This window comes from Capra hircus, chromosome 4 (assembly GCF_001704415.2).
Source record: "Capra hircus breed San Clemente chromosome 4, ASM170441v1, whole genome shotgun sequence".
Taxonomy (NCBI): domain Eukaryota; kingdom Metazoa; phylum Chordata; class Mammalia; order Artiodactyla; family Bovidae; genus Capra; species Capra hircus.
This window is the reverse complement of record NC_030811.1, coordinates 63,794,722-63,810,828: the sequence shown is the minus strand read 5'-3', so window position 1 is coordinate 63,810,828 and position 16,107 is coordinate 63,794,722. Positions and strand designations below refer to the sequence as shown.

The following is a 16,107-nucleotide window of genomic DNA, read 5'->3' as shown; positions in this document are numbered from 1 at the left end:
TTTGGGAAGAGCCAAGTACACTGTGGTCAAGCTGTTGGTCCACCTTACCTTCCCAGTTCTTAATTCTCTGTGAGTTCTTCATTCTGAAGAAATTGGGTCACTTCAACAATACCTTGCCCTCCCTGCAAATTCGTATCAGTTGGCCAAACAAATGAAATCATTACCCTGGGCTTTATCTAATCATTATCTGTGTCTTTCTAAACCTTCAGACTGAGAACTACTATGTCCTCTAATCAAATGTTTTAGGATGCATCCAATTCTAGAATGTCTGGTTTCTTTTTTTCCTCCATACTATTTTGTACTATTTTTCCTCTATACTATTTATTTTCCCTCATCACTTCCTCGTTGCCTCACTGGCTCCTTTCTGTCCATTGTCTCCTACGTGGATCCTCTCTATCCTTTTGCATTCTCTCATCTCTATGACTCTGGCTGTCTGGAGAACATTGAGGCATTTTCTTGTTCATGCTTACATTTACGTCTTTCCTGAAAACATATTTTTTCTCTGTTTCCTATGTTCAATTGTCTTTAACGTTCACATTGATTGAATGCCTTTATTTTCTCATTGTCTTATCCTTTCAGCACATATACACACACACTCACATACACATAGAAGTGCTAAGTCACATCAGTCGTGTCCAACTCTTTGCAACCCTTGAACTGTATCCCACCAGACTCCTTTGCCCATGGGATTCTCCAGGCAGGGATACTGGAGTGGGTTGCCATGTCCTCCGCCAGAGGATCTTCCCAGCCCAGGGATAGAACCTGAATCCTGCATGTCCTGTCACTCCTGCATTGCAGGCAGATTCTTTACTGCTGAGTCACCTGGAAACCCTATATATATAAATTTACTGATGGTTAAATGAATTCTGGCTCCAGTAGAGCCAAACAAGAATCCTGGTCCCTTTTCCTTCCTCCAACCTCTACCCTGAATAACAGGATCTGTTTTTTTTTTTTTTTTAATTATTGTTTAGTTCTTTTCTCTTCTTACTTTATACATATCATATAAGGTTGCTAGTATCTCTGATCAGGTCCTTTGATGAGAATTTCTAGTAAAATGACCTGCTTTTGTAAAACATCACAGGACCTCAGGAATTTAGTGCATGTGATTCTCTATTTGAAAGCATTGCTGATATTACCCCAGGACTGGAACGGTGTTCTGCCCAGCAGGAGGGACTGTTATTACATACCCTGTCTGGCACACACTGCTATTGTACAAATACCAGACCCTGATGATGTTCATGATGATGGTGACAGTGTGGGTGAATGTTTTGAAGGCGAAAGGACAGAAGTAGGAGAACAGAGACAAGAGTAATGAGGTGGGGGTAGTGGAGAGCGTGAGTCAAGAAGAAGTAGCTGCTGAGACAGATGGATTATAACATGTGTTAGTTTATCTTCATTCGCCTGCCTCTGGGTTTTAAAAGGAGCCAATAGTACCACATCAAAGTTGTCACCATCAAACCATCCAGACTGCTCATTCTCCCCTGCTTCAGTCCATGTGGCTTTCGGAGGGCTGATGCGCCTCTATTTTATCGCCTCAGTCACCCAGCTCATGTGGGGTGAGGGTGGGGAGTGAGCTAAAAGATAGGTAAAAATAAGATGAAGATTTAATTAAAGTTCCTGAGTGCCTGCAAGATTTGATCTAATTCTCAAAGCAGCTTTCCAACACCAACATTCTATTAGACCCACACACCAGAGGACACGGTGATGCAGCCACATCCTGGCCCTCTTTGCTTACGTCGCTGCCCCTTCAGTATGCCTCATCCTGGTTGGGTTTGCACCCCAGGAAAGGCTTCATGTTCTCTCTGAGCATAATGCTTTTTTAAAAAAGACAGATTTTTCTGATGTTTTATGCACTCTGAAAAGCAAGCAAACCAACCAACAGAGCCCTGCTTTTGTTGTTGTTGCTTCTTATTGCTGAAGGGGAGTGAAAGGAAGACCCTAATTTAGAGGCATGGCAGGCAAATACCTTATGATTGTTTCATCCCAGCCTGATTGTTGCCAGGCTTACGGTGTATGTTGGCAGTTAGCTTTGTAGTGCTGTGTGTTAGGAACCGGGAGTGACAAGTGGCACAATAGTAAGGGTGTTATTGAGTGAAAAGGGTGATAAGAATGTAGATGGAGGATTTTTAGAGTACGGTTTGATCATCCTTTTGATTCCATCATCCACATTCATTTTGAGTTCAGGTTAATGATGATTGAAAGTTTTTTTTTAAATATAAGTCACCTTTGACTGGTTTCATTTTCTATTACTAATGTAAGTGATGGACTTTTTTTCCTTTGTTTTAAAATAATAGATGGAAAAAGGAATAGGGAACTAAAAGAGAAGCAGCATGTTGAAAATAGGGAAACATATATAAAAAGATAAGACATTAATTTTTTTTTCTGTAGTTCTTGTCTGAGGTTTGGAAAAATGAGGTATGAAAAATGTGTCATTCAGTGTCTTGAATATATTCTACTGTGGTCATGTCACTATAATTGGGGTAACAAAAAAAGATAATTTTTACCGTTTTATTGACTAAATTTCCTTTTGTTTATCAAAATGGCCTGCATCTTGTTATATATGCTCAGTGGAAAATAATGTGATTATGAGTTTGTACCATATATAATATTAAGAATACAATGTTGGTTTCATTGTAATGATCTTTCTTACTTAAAAAAAAAAAAGAAACAGCTCTATGGATATCTTTAAAATCCTTGAATTTTAACATCTTTAGATTTGTGCTCATCTTTATGGTATTTGACAAGTAATTATTTACAGACTTCATAAAGTTTTTAAGAAATTAGAACTCCCATTTTAAGTTCAGTGTCTTCCAGGGCTGAAATGCCCCTGCCATTTGCAAGGATGAGTTTGGTGTGGGGGTGTTTCTGTCAGGCAGGGAATGGGGAAGTGGGTGTTGGGACTAGCAGCCAAACTTCTTAGTGTTCTGTTCAAGTTTTTTCCAGCTTCTAGGGACCTTCTTTGTAAGTGGATAAACTAAGGTGGTCAAGTTGGAAAAGTGTTCTCTAGATATTTGTCTTATAGACTCTGTTAGTTTTGTCTGAATGTTAATCTTTAGTTTAAAACAATGATACCATAGATTTGGACTTGTTGAAATAATTTCAGTTTCTGTTCATGCTATTTCTGTCCCTCTGTTTTTAATTCTGGTCTCATTTAATTTAGGTTTAGCTGTTTCTTTACAACTCTTGCATGGAGACATTGAACAAATCAGAAGGGAATACTCATCAGTATTTTCTCATGGAGTATCCATCACCAGGAAGTTGGGTTTTTCTAATATTATTATGCCTGGTAAGTGACTCAGAATGAACCACATGATAAAATATGGCTATTTTGTCTGCTTTTGGCACTTGAGAAAGTTTTCAAACTATCAGCTTCAAAGACTTCAAATGGGCCATGCTGAAGAATAAATTGAGATACTTAATTCTTTTTTTTTTTAATCTTTACATTTTTTTCACATCCGGATGGATAACTTATGGGGACCATGCCTGCTTTTCATAATAAGAAGGAAAACTGAAGTTAAATTCAGAAAATATTTTACCCTTTGGTGGGAAGTATTATTGAAGTCACTTAGGGGAAATCCTTACAAGTTTTGATAAGAACATTTATTAAGCAATGGTTAGCCTTTATTGGAGAATTTTCCACCAGAGGTATATGTGTATGTAACTAAGCAGCCATATACAAATACCATATGTATTTTTAGTTCTATTTGTATATATACATCAGATCTATATTAGCAACCAAAGGAGATTCCAAAAGAGAATCCAAAAAAGTGTTTCTGAGTGGAAATGGTAGAGATTAAGGAGATTCACACTATCAAAGTAAATGCCAAGTAATAGTCTTTCTTATGGTTCTGCATCCTACTGTACACAACCAAGCAAAAAAAAAAATAGAAAAACCAAACAGTCTCAAACTGTTGACAGTATTTTTAGAAACAAGATCTTTTAAGTCACTGTTTAAATCCCATGTGCAAAAAGCAAACCGTGAATGTTGCTTCGGACGAGGCCCCTGTTACAGCTGTAAGACTTAGTGGTGGGTTTGTTATCCATAAAGACCTAACATGTTGCAGAAACTGACTGGCATTGATCGCTATGGCATTTGATCTCCTGATGGAAATCACTCACACAGGGATGGCTAAGAGAACAGCCTGAGAAGTTTGCTGAGATGACCTGACCCAGCTTAAACACCAAGTCTGCCTGAGCATCTCCTGTTACTATTGTCAAAAATGACTGTTTATAACACTGTTTACTTGATGGCATGTTATCCATTGGCTCTTGGAACCATTCATTATTTCCTTCAGTTGCTATAAATAGCTAGTATTTCCTCTTTAGCAGAAAAGAAAAAAAATTTCATCCCACTGGGAAGCAAATTGATGGGTAAATCTAATATAAAAAACATATTTTAGAACAGAATGCAGCCAGCTGCTGGAAGAATTCCTCAGCTTGGTCTCTGAGCAGTATCATTGAGAAATGGAAAAAATATCAAGCAACATGACACTTCACTGGCTGAATAATTGTCTGGGATGTGCTGTGCTCACGCAGCTCTTGTCTGGCTTTAATGATGGAAATAAACTTACTGTGGAATCAGGCTTGCTTCTGTCCCTTCCCTGCACCACGTTATAATGGCAGGGTTGATGCTGACCAGGGACTCAATCTTCCCCGGACACATGTCTGTAGTGCCTGAGACTGCAAGAGATTTTTTTTTAAAAGCATTTTCTTTTTCTTCTTTCATTTTTTTTTCTTCTATGGCTTCTGAGTCTTACAAATTGGATGGAGAAGGGAGAGGTGTGTGTATAAACTTAAACAGCTGAAAAGATAGCAGCTTTACAACTCAATGGAATGTTTTACATTGGCAAACATAACAACTGTTGTTTTGTTTTCCTTTATTTTCAGAATTTTGACTTGCCAATTAATTTTCGCTCTCTTACTTGTGGCTTTGATGAAAACTTGAGCTGAGTTTTCAATGAGAAAAATGTATGTGAACAGCATTTCTGATCCCAGTGTTGTACTGACAGTCTGCTACTGTGATGGGTTTTTTTTTTTTCTCTTTTTCTTTCTCTATACTTGTCCTCCAGGGTTAATTTGTGTTCTGATAGAGGTCAGGATGGGTGAGGCATGTGTTTATACCTACAGGACCTTCATTAATTTAGTCACTGCCTTTCTGCAGAATGAATTATCTGTGGTCCTGACACTAATGGGGACATACACACAACTTTTCTTGAGGGTCACAGAATGTCATCAGTGCCAGACTCTTTTCGGAATGGGAAAAACATGGAAATAGAGATTCATTTTCTTGGTCTGTCATTTACACGGGTTGGTCTCTGGAATGTCACCTGGTATAAAGAGGCAATCTGCCCCTATGGTTTTGCCTTGTCACGAAGTCCTCTGTTACTAAGGGCCAGTCATTCAGCACTTTATTTCTTAGCCCTTCCGAATTTCCAAAGAAGAAAAGTTTCCCTCTGTGAAGCTCCATTACTGCCACCTATAAACCAAATAACCCTACAGAAAGTTCCATGGTCTGGTCTCTGAGCTTTTGAGAGGGAGGGTGCTGAAAATGTTTCAGTCAGCGCTCTCCAGTAGAAATGCAATACAAGCCACAAATGTAACTTTAACTTTTCCAGTAGCCACTTGAAAAAAAGATAGGAAGAAAGAGATGAAATTAATTTTAACTATATTTTATTTAACCCAATGCATCCAAATATCCTTTTAATAGATAGTCCACATAAAAATTTTGTAATGAGTTATTTTACACTATTTCAACTTAAGTCTTTGAAGGCTGGTAACTGTTATAATTTACAACACATCTCTTTTCAGCCAAGTCCCATTTCAAGGACTCAGTTGCCATGTGTGGCAGTAGTTACAGGATTGAACAGCCAAGCTCTAAATGTCTTAACAGACTGTACAGGCAGATCTGAGCCTTTGCTGAATATCAGGAAGGACTAATTTTCCACCCACCAGACATTTTAGAACAAAGTTGGCTGATGTGTCAGGCATGTCAGGGTGATCAGGCCGTGCCCTCCTCCCGCCCTAAGGGTCCACTCTTATTCTGAGTTTATGATTCTAGGCAGTCATCCTGGTTTCTATACTTTACCTTCCCTACCTGTACACACTCTTCTGGAGACTCATTCTCGTGTGTGTGTGTGTGTGTGTGTGTGTGTGTGTGTGTGTGTGTTAGTCGCTTAGTCACGTCCAACTCTTTGCAACCCCGTGGACTAGGTCCACCAGGCTCCTCTGTCCATGGGATACTCACATATCAACCAGTAAAACTGTCCCTGTTTGTTGTGTGTGTGCTCAGTGGCTGAGCTGCGTCCAGCTCTTTGTAACCCCATGGACTGTAGGCCATCTGACTCTTCTGACCATGAGATTCTCCAGGCAAGAATACTGGAGTGGGTTGCCATTTCCTCCTCCAGGGGATCTTCCTGACCTAGGGATCAAACCCACATCTCCTGAATCCCTTGCATTGCTAGGTGGACTCTTTACCACTGAGCCACTCTAATTAGTACCTTCCAGTGCATTCACTTTTAGTACATCTTCAAAGTTCCTAATCCTACAAGGAATTATGGGGAAGTTGTAGAATGATGGGGTCATGAAGAGTTGAGATTTGGAGACTAGAAGACCTTGCTAAAAATTATTAACAGAGCCTATATTTCAAATGGTTGACACCAATAGTAGCTATGATAGTGATTTCAAGATTGAAGTTTATTTTCCAGGTATCTTCAAGAGTAAGCCTCCTTTTTGTTTTTCAGGCAGTAGTTCAGGTAAGTCAAACTTGTATTTGGTCAAAGTTGACTAGACAATGATTTACAAGACTGGGTAAAGAAAAATGTTGTAGGTATATTTGCCTCCCATTTAAGAAGATATATAGTTTTATTCTTTTAAATATATATATTATTAGTATTATTTACCACTTACTGGAAGAGATATGTACATCACCAGATGGAATTGCCTCAAATAATCATTCTTTTAGAGAAAGAGGTGGGAACCTACTTGACTTGGTCTTCTCTAAAAAAATATATCCTAAATCTAACTAAAATTCACCACCCCCCAGGCCAAGTCATGTACCTCTACATCACACAGTTGCAACTGGTCTGCTTAAATCTGAACCCCCTGATCATGCCCTTACCAAGGGGACAGTGGTCTCTTAACCAACGAATGCCTCAGTGACCAAGGAGAGAGAGAGGCTAAGAGTCTATTGTGTCACCCTAAGGGTGGATCCCCGCCCAAGTTCACATTGGGGGAGAGGCTGGTGCCCCCAGATTAGGAAGCTGACATACCCCACTGCCCATGGGTGTAGGACTTTGCCCAACTGCTACTATCAAAGATGCATGTGTTGTCCTAGAGTGTAAAGGGCACCCTGTTCCTGCTCCTTTTTCTCTGCACCACTGCCTGGAAAGCCCCTCATGACTGCTGTTGCTATCATTTGCCACTGCTTGTTTGATAGTCATCAAAAAGAAAAAAATTAAAAATCTACCCCGTCAAAAGTTCAACATCTTAAAGTATTCTTTTAAAATAAAACAGAAACAAGAACACCAGGTATGTTTTACTCAAGCGTACTCCATGTGAGAAATCCAAAGTTAATTTTTCATCCCATGCATAAATTTTCCATGTATGTGGTTTGCTTTGATTTCAATTACCTGGGAAGCTTGCCCCTGCCCCTTGCTCTGTCCCCTCCTTGAAGATGTCCTGAGGTAATGGAAGTTAAAGTGTGCATGGCATATTGTATTCATTTCCTATGACTGCTGTAACAGATCAGCACAAATGGAGTGGCTTAAAACAATGCAAATGGACCGCAGTTCTGGGGATGAGAAGTTTGCACGGGTCTCTCTGGGCTAATATCACAGTATCAGCAGGGCTGTATTTCTTCTGATGATTCTGAAGGAGAATCTATTTCCTTGCCTTTTCTAGCTTCTGGAGGTGGCCTGTACTCCTCTGCTCATGGCCCCACATCATCCAACCTCTGATTCTCTCATCGTATCTCCTTCTCTGACTCTGACTTTTTGCCTCTCTCTTATAAGGATCTTTGAAATTAAATTGAGCCCATTCTCATAGTCAAAGAAAATATTCCCATCACAAGAGTCTCAGCTTAATCATGTCTGCAAAACCCCTTTTGTCATGTAAGGTAACCTATTCACAGGTTCATGGAATTAGGACCTGGACATCATTGGGGAGGTAAGGAAGTGCCTGCTACACACACAAAGGGCCATCCGGCTCAACTACATGTCCAGTGCACGAATTTCTTCCTCGGATCCCTGGGGATGGTTTCCTGGCTGTACTTGAGTACTTAAATGGCCAAGATCACATCATCACATCTCATGTCATCTCTCAAAATGACTTCTTTCATGTTGAACTAGTTTCCTTTTACCTTCTATCCACTGGGTTGAGTTTTTCTGCTTGTAACCTCAACATTTCAAAGTTCAGTTAATTTCTTGTCACCCTCATCTCTCCAGTGATGAGTGCCTTCTCTGTATTGTTTATGGTCTGAAGCATACATGTTCTGTCTTGTTCCTAGAAGTGAAATCATTGCTTGACAACTGGTCTGGCCAATTAGGGTGGGACTAATATCTTCCTTGTTTAGGTCTTTTGGAGGCAAAGGCTGAATTGCACTAGCTTATTTGATGAATGTTCTTATCTCTTGAATTACATTTTCGTGGGTAAAGAAGAGATACTGATAATACATTAGACATGTTTCTTAATCTCTGTACTTCAGTTTCCTCACCTGCAAAATGGAAAAAATAGGACCTTGTTTTAAGGTTTCGGAGAAGGCAGTGGCACCCCACTCCAGTACTCTTGCCTGGAAAATCCCATGGACGGAGGAGCCTGGTGGGCTACAGTCCATGGGGTTGCGAAGAGTTGGACGTGACTGAGCGACTTCACTTTCTCTTTTCACTTTCATGCATTGGAGAAGGAAATGGCAACCCACTCCAGTGTTCTTGCCTGGAGAATCCCAGGGACGGGGGAGCCTGGTGGGCTGCCGTCTATGGGGTCAAACAGAGTCAGACACGACTGAAGCGACTTAGCAGCAGCAGCTCAAGGTTTATGTGAGGACTTAATGAGATATTCTACTTACAGCATTTGGCAAAGTACCTGACTACTATCTATCTACCACTAAGCACTAATCTAAGTTCACAAAAATCCTAGTCATTTACATATGGTCTTTTGTTTTTAAGAAGTACAGAAACTTTTATTTTCCAGCTTCAAAAGCGACAATAATTGTCTATCACAGAAGAGGCACTAGACTAGCCCCTATGGCTGGGGACAGTGTTTTACTTGGTGTGATGAGCTTGTCCTCTGTGACTTTATCCAAGGCATTCATAGGACAGAATCAAGGTTTACAGAACTGATAAAAGCCTGTTGTCCACTGAGGATAAGCCACAAATCAACCCCATTTGATTGTAGTTACTGAACTCTTTTTGAATTTGTTCCTACTGCTGTGGCCTTATCTTTATCTTGTCTACAGTAATATTTTGAAGGCTTCCCAGCAAAACAGGGCCTATGAAACAGGAAAGTGTCAAGCCCGTCAAATTTGCAGAGTAATAAATTTAAGAGGTGCAAGGTGTTAATAAACATTGTCAGGCAAGCAGCTTTTCATGATTGGTGCCATGACTCCATTTCATACTCACCTAATGATTTCTCTCTTAATTACCAGGGATTTGCTTTCTTAACACCGTTTGAGCTTATTAGTTTTCTTTAGGTTGGCTTTCTCTAGAGTCAACCTCAAGTGTAGTGACTGTAATTAACACTTGTTTCAACTTTATCCTTCGACATATTTTGGCAAAACATGGCACCTTGCAGAATTAGAACACAGCAAGCTATGGATTCCTGAGGAGGGTGGACACATGTAGAATGTCATCCAGGAGAAATGTTCTTGTCATGTTTTTTCTTTTCAGAGAAATCTTACTTCAGTCTAAAAACTTTGTGAAAAAAAAAATAAAATTAAAAAAAAAGTTTGGGGGAAGATAAAGAGGGTTTCAGGGATGGTGACAGGTAAAGAACAGGAAAGTAAAATGTGTGTATAAGGTGTGTTTATTTATGAATGTGTTGTATTCTAGAAATTCTACAGAAAAAGAGACATAACCTAATAAAGTAGCCTTGTCCCTCCTGCTGGCTCTCCCACCCCTACCTCTGCCTTTACCGCATCCCACTTGAGTGACGCAAACACGTGAGGCCCAAGGTTTATCTTGCCCTGTCTAGACTAATGTCACAGACAGGAGAGACTGGCAGGGAAAGTTGGAATCAGATCTCCTTACTCCAGTCTTCCCGAGACCCTACAGTCTTTAGGCTTATTTGAACTCAGAAGAGAGAGAAGAATCCAGCTCAGTTATAAGCTAAACCAGCTGCAGGGGTCCATTTGGGAAGCGAAGGCCATGTTAAGCCTCCCTTCGGAAAGACAGCCTCGCTTCCACGGATGTCTCCTCCTCTTAATGAGGGCTTCTCTCGTGGGACAGTGCCTCTGCCTCATTCAGCACCCTGTCCCCTTCTCTGTCTCACTTGGATCCATGGCCGTTAGCATTATTCAGTGTCCTCTGTGTCTTACTTCTTTGTTCAAAATCTTTTCCCACTAGAATCTAAGCTCTGCTGCAAAGGCATTTTTGCTTTGTCCATTGCTGAGTCTGCTGGACTTAACATCTGACACATAGTAGGTGCTCACAGCCTATTTGCTAAATGAATACATGGAGAAAGAATTTCCTGGCCCTGGTGGTATTTTACTCTCCCTCCATCCCTGTTCGTCTGCAGGGCCCAGCCTGCACACAGGGAGAAACAGACTGCAGACCTCCCTCCCTCCACTTTGCTTAAGCCAGAATTACTGGCCCTGCCAATAGATGAGAGTTGGAAGTCCCCCTCCCAAGAAACACTTACTCTTCATTTTGCAGGACAGTTAATCCCCATGTGGTTTGGACAAGCTAATCACTCATTATGAGAAATTTCTAAGGTAAAAGCCCCTGTAGCTACACTTCCCATTAATCAGTGTGTGTTTTATAGGCTGTGCGTCACCTCAGCCACTCATCATATGTCACCTGCTCCAGAAGCAAAGGAATTTTCCTACTGTTGTGTGTGTGGGTGTGTGTTCTAAAGTACCTTAATTTTTGTATTGTTTTTTTACCTGGCAAATCTGTTCATGGGAACAGTATTGTCAAGAATTTCCCCTCAGACAGTTGAAATAGCACATGTGCAGACCATTAGCATTGCAGGCCTGTTTTGAGTTGAAACTGGTGAATTTGGAGACAGTGTTTGAGCTTATTTATTCTGCATTGGAATTGTTAAAATAAATAGTGTTGAGAATGTGTGTGTGTATGTATGAATATATATATAATAAGTATTAGAAACTTAAAGATAAATATATAGTAATTAAATGAATCAGTTTATAAAACTGTAGAGAATTTGTGAAATTTGTGGGGTAATATTTTCCTAATTTTTAAAAAAATTGAGATGGTTAAACAAGAAAACTTTCAGAGCATGCAAATGTGTGTGTTGAAATATGTTGCTTTTCTCCTGGAGTTCCAAGTTCATTGCCTTCTCAAGCTGATTTGTAGGAGCTACATGAGAGTACTGAGAAATTCATAAGACAGAGACCACTGTATCTATTGTTTCCATTAATGTATGCCTTACATACACTTTCTAAAGAGGGCCTGAGATTTCATCTTTTTTAGAACTTATTCAGTGTCTCCCTTTTGTGGCCCATCTGTTTCCTGGTCAGGCAAGGTCATTTGCAGATGATGCTCTTATTAAAAGTCGGCCTTTGTGGAGGAAGGCGGCCGTGCACACTGGTATTCCCCCATGGTTTTGAAAGCTAGGGTGCTTTCTTATGTACATTTCGGTCAGGAAGTCTGATAAATTTCCCAAATGTGGGTACATTTGTATGGTTATTGTTCTTCGGGTGATTTGCTTTCTTAAGGAGAGGTTTTTTTTTTGTTTGTTTGTTTTGTTTTTGTTTTGTTTTTTTTTTAATTAGAACAAAGCATTATTGCTTTTGAGTGTTTAAATGTTTGGAAGCTGTGTTAAGTAAAAGTATATTCAACCTTGCTGACCTCACCAATATTTACCCTCAAAAACTTTCTAGTCACGTTGTTGACTTACTTCTCATGTCCGTACCCACTTATTGCCTACCCCTAATTTAATTCTTACAGGAGAAATAAAAGCAGGTTGTCAAGTGTGTTTGCCTCTCTTTGCTAGTTGGCATACAATTTCTTTTTTTTTTTTCTTGCAGTAGTAAGAAAGGAGCAGAATGAAAAAGCATTCAAGTTTCATAAATAGCCAATGGAGAAAAAATAGATGATATATGTGTACATAGACTAGGTCAGTTTGAATCCAGGGCCTTTCTCATTTGTTTTATTGCTTGATGGCAAGAAATATTAAGCCAAGTGTCTCTGTATGACTGAATTATTCTACGTCTGTGTTTGTAAAGCACTAATCTGGATTCTTCCAGGGGTGAGATCATTTCATCCATGGATTTTAGAAGATTTAAATTGTAACTGTACCCTTTGCAGTCCTATCATTTTCTTCCACTTAAGTATTTCTTCTTCTCTAAGTGCCTTGACTATAAAGTATTGAGACTAGTTTCTTTGAACCACCCCTGCTCAGCTGTCATTCTGTTATCGCACCTCATAAATGAAATGAAGGAAATATTGAAAAATGGTGAAACTTGACAGCACCTTTCTACCCAGGTCCTTTATTTCCCTCCTAAATGTACGTTTTCAGTATTGCTAATTTCAAGCTAGCAGAGGCTGGCCTTTGCTTTTCTTGGATGTTGGCAGTAAGGGTGAGGATCTTATTATAGAGGTATAAATAATGTATGTTGTATGCTAGAACACTGTTTTTTATGAACTAAACTTTTCCTTGATAGAACACTCTATTATACTTCCTATATATATAATGCCATTTCAATTTCCCTCTCCTGCTAGGTGAAATGCGGAATGATTTATATATCACTATAGAAAGGGGAGAATTTGAGAAAGGAGGAAAGAGTGTGGCCAGAAACGTGGAAGTTACGATGTTCATTGTAGAGAGTAGTGGCCAGACCCTGAAGGTACGTTAATGCTGAATTCTTTTTGGTAAAACAATTTCACATCCTTGCCTTGGGTTCATCTTTCGTGCGATCGGTTAACTTATGATTTGCAGTATTTTCAATCTTATTTTTCTCCTCCACACCCGTGTAGTTTGTTTGTTTGTTTTTAATCGTGAAAAGAGGGGAAATAAGCTTTCAGTTTGTTTAATTAACATGTCAAAAACATCCTCATAGCAGCTACTCCTTAAATGCCATGTTTTTATCCCATTTCACTTTTTTCCCTTTCATCTGTTATAGTTTTGGAGAGGTGTACTTTTTCTTTCTTTCTTTCTTTTTTTTTTTTTTTTTTTTGCTGTGTGTTTTATTTTATTTTGTTTTAAATATAAATTTATTTATTTTAATTGGAGGTTAATGACTTTACACTATTGTATTTGTTTTGCCATATATCAACATGAATCCGAGAGGTATACTTTTTCTTTGTGGAGTTGGTTTTTTTTTTTTTTTTTTTTTTTTAGTTGCTCAGTCATGTCTGACTCTATGCAACCCCATGGACTGTAGCTCTCCAGGCTCTTCTGTCCATCGGATTCTCCAGGCAAAAATACTGGAGTGGGTGGCCATTTCCTTCTCCAGGAAACCTTCCCTACCCAGGGATTGAACCCAGGTTTCCCACATTGCAGGCATTCTTTAGTGTCTGAGCCCATGTTTAATCCTATGTGTTTTCATTATGACCAAAATAGGACGTGGAGATTAGAGTATTGCTAATCAGGGTGATCATATCAGATTCCTTTGTGGAAGAAGTATTTCATGGGAGCCCCGGGGCTTACTGTGTTTTATAGGAAGGCACAGAAGGCTTTTGGCTGTAGCTGGTTGAGAATTTTGCTTTGTAGTTAACTCCAAGTTGGGCACGCAGTTGCCCAGCTAGCATATGTCACTGAGGTCCACCTTTGAGCAATTAGGTCCTGGGAGACCAGCCTCAGGATGAACCAAACACAGCCTGCCCACAGAAGCAGGTGCAAAAACAGCCCTGAAGAGGACTGAGGAAGTGATTTCACATTAAGTGCTGTTTTGGGAGCACACAGACACAGCAAAGCAATTGTTCTGCTCGTTCCAAAATCATCTTGAAATGAAGCTGTCTTTAACCTGCATGTTTCCTTTGTCAGGATTTTATATCCTTCGGCTCTGGAGAGCCACCGGCTAGCGAGTACCACTCCTTTGTGCTTTATCATAACAACAGCCCCAGGTGGTCCGAGCTGCTGAAACTTCCTATCCCCGTGGATAAATTCAGGGGTGCACATATCCGCTTCGAGTTTCGGCATTGTTCCAGTAAGTGGATGGAGTGTCTCTATGGCCTTGTTATGTTGGGTACTGCTTACTAAGCTGAAACAACAGTGTGGGATAGTCTGTAGAAAGTGTGTCACAAACCAGAGACCTCCATGAGAGAAAAATGGAGGTGAATGGAATCCTGGGAGGCGAATGGGTGTCATTTTCAAAAAACCAATAACCTCTATGGAAAGAGATGAAAGAGAAGGAGGAAATGAAGTAGCTGTAGAAATCTACAAGGTTTTTCTTAAGGTGATCACTTTCATAAAAATCAATTCATCACTTTCACAGCCTAGGAAAACTAAACAGAAAGAGGAGATGCATTATTAAAGGCCTGACTAGCTTGTGTGGTCTTAGGCACCCCTGACCCATGTGCTGTCTTTTCAGCCAGGAGCTGATCCAGCCCTTAGACAGCTCAAGGGAACCCTCGGGGACTTTCCTAGGCATGTGAAGTTACCAGGAAAGCCTCTGATTGGCTCAGATTCATATTTGATTTGCATATATATATATATCACTGTGCATTCTCAAACATGATTGGCACTTTACAGGAATAGCAAGGAGGCCAGAATGAGCAAGTGAGAGAGTTGGAGGTGAGAACCAGAGAGGGAGCAGCAGAACCAGATCCTCTGCTGTGTTTTAGGTCATGGGAAGGAGGACTTTGAACTTTATTTGGAGTGAGAAAGATGCATTACAGGTTTTAGATTGGTTAAGTCTGCCCACTGTATGGATGATAGATTGAAGGTGGGCCAGATGGGAACAGAAAAGCCATTCAGGAGGCTTTTGCAGAATTCCAAGTATGAGATTTAAGTGGTTTGATTCTTTTATACCGATTTATTGACAGATTGGATCTGAAAGGCAGAGAAAATTCAAGGTTGATCTCAAGATTTTGGCCTCAGAGTGAAGGGGTCATTTAATGAAGTGGGGAAGACAACAGGAAGAAGCTGTTTGGAGAGAAAAAATCAAACATCCCATTTTAAATATGCTAAGTCTGAGAAGTCTATTAGATATTCAAGGCATCAAGTAGATATTTGAATGAGATCCAAACTGGAGACTTAAACTTGATAATGAGAACATGTAGTTCATTGGTGTGCTGTAAATATTTAACCAGCACTCAGAGTGATGGAGAGGGGAGGGGAAGCCCTAACTTATAGCATTTGCTGATTTCCATGGGGTAAATATTCCCACCGTGGTCAATTTTAAGCTGCCAACATGATGTCACTGATCTTGTAGTTGAGGGAAGATGCATACTGTCAGTTCTTATGAACCAGTCCAGGTTAGCTCCAGGATATCACAGATAAACGTGGTTTTCAAAGCCGTGAGACTGGACGAGATGTCTACGTAAAAAGTTTAGATAGCAAAGGGAAGTCCAAGGGTGGATCCTTGGGTCATTGACACATTTCGATTTGGGGAGAGTGAGAAGTAGTCATTAAGTAGATTAACAAGGAATAGCCAGTGAGGTTGAAGGAGAATCAAAGGAAAATAGAACCTAGGAGACTAAATGAGGAAAGCTTTTCACAAGGAGGTTGATCATGGGTCAGGTGCCAGTGATAAACAGAATAAGGACCCGGAAATGATCTCCTGATTCGGCATCATGGAAGTCATTTCTCTTGGATTTGTGGAGTTGAAAGCTGACTGGAGTCAGTCAAAGAGTAAGATGGAGAAAAGGAAGGGCAGGCAGTGAGTACAGACAGATATTTTAAGAAGCTTTACTATAAAGAATGCTGGCGAGCAGAGAAGTGAGATCGTAGCTATAAAACAAGTAGGTCATAGGAAGTTTTTGCTGTTGTTTC

General features: G+C 40.0%; 1 protein-coding gene across 2 annotated transcripts in view; it reads left to right on the top strand.

Annotated features, from left to right (window-relative positions):
• Positions 1-16,107, top strand: part of DOCK4 (dedicator of cytokinesis 4) — a 472,836-nt gene that overhangs the window by 276,220 nt on the left and 180,509 nt on the right. For both annotated transcript variants that reach the window (XM_005679177.3, XM_018047173.1), the window contains exons 13-15: positions 3,161-3,286; positions 12,894-13,018; positions 14,158-14,320. In XM_005679177.3, the coding sequence (XP_005679234.2) occupies positions 3,161-3,286; positions 12,894-13,018; positions 14,158-14,320 (414 nt within the window). The remainder of the gene's footprint in view (positions 1-3,160; positions 3,287-12,893; positions 13,019-14,157; positions 14,321-16,107) is intronic.